This window comes from Asparagus officinalis, chromosome 1 (genome assembly GCF_001876935.1).
Source record: "Asparagus officinalis chromosome 1, Aspof.V1, whole genome shotgun sequence".
Lineage (NCBI taxonomy): Eukaryota > Viridiplantae > Streptophyta > Magnoliopsida > Asparagales > Asparagaceae > Asparagus > Asparagus officinalis.
The window spans coordinates 24,785,986-24,790,835 of NC_033794.1; the positions used below are offsets into that span (position 1 = coordinate 24,785,986).

Consider the following 4,850-nt stretch of genomic DNA (forward strand, 5'->3'; position numbering starts at 1 on the left):
GGGTTGTGTATATACAAAGATTTGGGGGGTTTTATGTAAAATCAACACTATGGCCGAATTTGAGGGGCTTTTGTGCAAAAGTGGACTGAAATTTAAGGATTTTTATGCAAAGTGGGCTGAAATTTGGGACTGGGATTTCATGTATATTTGGCCCAAAATTTGAAAGGTGTTTTTTATGCAAAAGAAACGACATTGTTTGAAGGGTTTATTTGCAAAAACAACCCAAAAAATGTAGAGGGGTTTATTTGCAAAAGGGCTAAAATTTTAGGGCTGAAATTCCAAAAATTTAGACCACAAACCCATGACTAAAGTTTTGAGAAGGGTATGTGGGAATTAGACCAAAATTTGTGGAGGGGTCTATTTGCAAAATTGGCTAAATTTTACAGAAGGGTTTATTTATAAAATTAGCCAAAATTGTGGGACGTTGGGGGTGTTATATGGACAAATATGATGATCATGATCCAATTCAAATGTATCCTTGACTAGAATTTAGCCTTGAATACGAGGGGTATTTTGGGTATTTCACCAAAATTTTCATCAAGAGGGTTTATACTGCAGTTTGAGCTCTGTCACGAAATTTGTAGGTTTAATTAGACTTCAACTATAAAATCCTACTTTAGTTGAAGTTCTTAATTTTCCTTTCAAATTTCGGACGTTCAGATTTATGATTGTACATGACCTGCTGATTTTCATTGCAGATTCTCCATGTCTCCGCGTCGACATCGACTTCATAGGAGTCGTTCCCTTTCGCAGCATAGCGAGGGAGAGGTTCCCACGGCATCCTCTGCAGCGGCATCCTTTTTCGGGGGTGAGCATTTATACTTTCTATATCCCTGATTGATCCCTTCGCGGGTCATTCAGGAAGAACCGACATCCTCCTTCGCGGGGATCGAGGTTTCAGGATATTCTTGGTTCCAGTATACCCTCGTTTGGCCCCTTCGCGGGTCATTCAGGAAGGACCGACACCCTCCTTCGCGGGGGTCGAGGTTTCGGGAAATTCGCGGTTCTGTTACACCCTCGTCACCCTCCTTCGCGGGGGTCGAGGTTTCGGGAAATTCGCGGTTCTGTTACACCCTCGTTTGGCCCCTTCACAGGTCATTCGGGAAGGGCCGACACCCTCCTTCGTGGGGGTCGAGGTTTCGGACTTGTTTTGCTTGGCCAATTCAAGTCTTCCGATATATTGGGGCGATTTTGTGCCATCTTACACCTTGTAGGTCGGTGTATGTTACCACGTTTTTTACGTGATGATGCATACCGTTCTTCCAGTGTAGGACACTCAAAATCGTCTCTCCAATTACCTCGTGGATGATCTTATCTCGCTTTTTTTTTATGAGATGGATTTAATTCTCAGATAATTTTCTGACTCTATCCTTGTTTTGTTGCAGTCGAGTTCCCTACGGGCAGTCTCTCTCCTCATGCTACTACCGGTTGTAGTGGGGAGGTTTTCTCTTCGGTTTCCATCAGGCAGGCTATTGGTCCGCTTCCTCAGTTTGATAGAGATCGTTCCGATGAATCCTGTCGTTTGATACGAGATGGGGGACGTCATTGCTTACGCCAGCTGATCACGGATGCTCCTTTTACTGCGGATTCTATTCTACTCAGGCTTTAAAGAAGCCCAGCTTTCTGTTCGGAGATCACATTGAGGATCCGGCTAGTTTGATTCTTACTGATGAGCATTGGCTGAATAATGATGAAGGAGCTCTCCTGTATATTCCTTCCATTCCTCGTCAGCATTCTTTCACTCATTTAAAGGGACAGGCCGTAGAGCGACAGATGTCCTGGCATCTTACCGATGATGCTGATCGAGTTCATTATGGATATACCTCCCACCATAAGACTCCCGGTTCTAATGGGTATCATTATATTCGCGGTCTTCGACCAGGGATTATGGGTCTTAATCCCGCACCCCCAGGCGAGGTATCAGTAGCCGCTCCTACTGTGAAGAATCGTCTGGCTCAGCTTGGGAGGAGGTTACCTCCACCAGATTTTAGATGTTATGGTTGGGCTTTCTCACAACCCAAGGGATGGTGGACACGTTTGACCAGTTACGTCTTGGGACGTTAGGAGAATGACCTGAAGAGCAGTGGGTTGTACGCACCTATACGAGCCACTATGTATAGATTCCCGGTTAGCTGTCGCCACTTCTTGGCATTGTTAGAGACATATATCCCCGATAGTAACACATTTCTGACTAGCGGTGGAGAGTTAGGGCTGGCGTTGCATGAGATGCACCAAGTTTCTGGCCTTCCAATAGGGGATTTTCCGTACCAGGAGTACTTTCCCTCGAACCAACAATTGGAGTGGCTGAAGAAGGATACTCCTGATATGTACGATACTCTTTGGGACCTCACCTGCCATTATCATACCTCTCTGATTAAGGTTACCACTCAAGCGAAGAGGAAAAAGCAGATCAGCTTGAAGCAGTTTGCTGTTTATTTGTTCCAGCATTTGGAGGGTAATTCCAGCGAGCCCATTCGTGAATTAGATGTTTTGACACCTACCGCTATTAATGAGTTGATGGAGAAGGCTGAGGCTTGTTCTTACACTATTGCCAGTGCTGAGGGAGCTTTTCCTGCAGGGACCAAGTTTCGGACATTCCTTTGTCATGCACAGAAGTCCATTGAGCCCAGGACCCTGCTAGCAGGCTATCTTCATTCCTTTGTCATGCACAGAAGTCCATTGAGCCCAGGACCCTGCTAGCAGGCTATCTTGCCCTTTGGTTAAAGAAGTGTGTCGTTCCATATCAGTTTTCGGACACTTTACCCCTTGAGGTGCTCTTCCCCGTCGTCCAGCTAGCGTATGGGAGGGAGCTTTCATTGCTTCCAACCATGGTTGCTGGCATCCATTGCGGGCTTAGATACTTGGTCGATGGTTTTACGCAGGTGGGCCCTCAACCATCGATCGAGCTTGTTTCTGTCAAGGTCGAGCTTCCGTACATATATCTGATGGCGTGGCTTGTTCTTCATCGTCCTGACTTGATGTCGGTGCCTAGCACTGTTGATGTCCCTATTCCTTTCGTGCAGCTGTTGGAAAGGAGTAGATGGCTCGAGATAACATTCAGTGATGTACAACGAGAGCTTCAAGTTCGTAAGAGCTGGAAGTTCTTCAAGTGTTTTCCTCGCTTTTCAGGTCGCTATGGTGATGTGCTGATTGATGAGGAGAAACCCAGAACTAGCCGGACTTCTCTCGACATTGGTTGTTTCCGTTGGTTGGTGAACATTCGTGTTGGGTATCTCGTTCTTCAGGTGAAGAATCATTGTCACATAGAGCCTTACCTTCCCTACCGTTTCGCTCGTTAGTTTGGCTACGACCAACTATATGTTAGGAATCCGAGCCGTGGTTTGAGGATTGAGGGAGGGCTTATTGACGGCGTTCGGGCATGGCTATGGACTATGGTGGGCTGTACTGGAGCCCATTTTGCTCTTCCTTCATCTAGGCGCAAGTCGTTGACTACTTTCCTCAGCTGCAAGTGGTTCCTTTCTACCAATGAGTTTATAGGTGTGAGGAGCCTTTCAGAGTTGCAGGCTGAGCACTTGGTTCAAGTCACTATGATGGCTGCTCGTAAGGCTGAGCTTGCTAAGAAACAGGGGAAGAAGCCTGCCAAACCTTCCCTCTCGAGCAGAGATAGGATGGAGGACGATGAAGAGCTCCTTCCTACTGATGATGAGGATGAGACTTCTGAGGAGGAGTATGTGGATACAGATACTGACAAGGAAGAACCTAACGTAGGTTTGTCAGACTCTTTCTTTTCAGAATTAACTGACCTGGCCTTCTCTCGTTGGCATCAACGTCATATCCTTTCTCAAAAACCAGAACGAAAGGTCTTATTCACTTATCCTAACAAGATGACTCTTATCACCCCAGGTAGGACAGTCGATGAGCATGAGTCGCTCGCTTCTCGCTATGCGAGATCCCGGCCTAGCGGCAAAGCTCCTGCACAGGTCGAGATGCGTAGCAAGTTCATGCATGAACGGCCCGTTGGTTCTGTGAGGGTTGGTATTCCGAAACGGAAGAAGACCGCTCATAAACCACATGTTGGTCGGCGCCCCTATGGAGTGGAGTTAGGAGGCATCGCCGGTGGAGAGGAAGGTAATACCTTATTGTCTTTATTGCTTTAAGATGACTTGCCTTCTGGGATTCATTAAGCGTAATCATGTTTTATGTTCCAGGAAACTATGAAGAGGGCGAACTTCCACAGGATTCTGTATTCCCTGATTCTGATCGTCTGGATAGCTTCATGCAGCAGATGTGTGATGCCATTCACGATGAGCCCATGGATGTTGACACGAACATTGATACTGAGCAGGTTAATAGTGTTGAGCCCACAATTATGTGCTCAGGTATATCTAAATCCGATGGTACCCTACTCGAGTAGCATTTGGAAGAGTTAGGGAATTCAGGATTCATTATTTTTGTGCTTTACTTTCTTTTAGATAACTTGAAGAATCCAAGCATGGATATTGGGGAAAAAGAATCTTCTGTTCCTACTGCAGGTACCTCTGAGCTTGTCCTTCTTTCCCCATTTTCTTGTATATATCCAACACTTAAATTATTCTGCAGATATCGTATTAGAGAAGCCATAGGATGAGGCCTTTCATGATACAGGTCTTGAGGAACAGGGGTATGTCTCAGCACCAAGTTTCTCAGGATCTATTTGTCTAAATTTCCATTTGGCTAATAAAGAAGTGTAACTATAGGACCAGCCATTATGACTGATGCAACTACAGTTTCTGGGATCGATAGCTTGCATAGCAGCGGTGTCTCCCCGCCACAGCCGGGAGGTACTACCGATTTGCCTACAGGGGTTGATATACCCTCAATGACCACCCCTGCTATTATCTCGGAGCCTG

General features: G+C 46.0%; 1 protein-coding gene across 1 annotated transcript; it reads left to right on the forward strand.

Annotated features, from left to right (window-relative positions):
• Positions 3,728–4,619, forward strand: LOC109821608. Its single transcript, XM_020387788.1, has 4 exons — positions 3,728–4,089; positions 4,170–4,340; positions 4,434–4,493; positions 4,561–4,619. The coding sequence occupies exons 1-4, from the start codon at positions 3,846–3,848 to the stop codon at positions 4,581–4,583; spliced, it is 498 nt and encodes a 165-aa protein (XP_020243377.1). The 5' UTR covers positions 3,728–3,845; the 3' UTR covers positions 4,584–4,619.

Coding starts and splice junctions, on each gene's coding strand:
- LOC109821608 (XM_020387788.1), top strand. CDS start 3,846: ATGACTCTTATCACCCCAGGTAGGACAGTCGATGAGCATGAGTCGCTC. Junction 4,090..4,169: donor CATCGCCGGTGGAGAGGAAG/GTAATACCTTAT, acceptor TTTATGTTCCAG/GAAACTATGAAGAGGGCGAA. Junction 4,341..4,433: donor GCCCACAATTATGTGCTCAG/GTATATCTAAAT, acceptor ACTTTCTTTTAG/ATAACTTGAAGAATCCAAGC.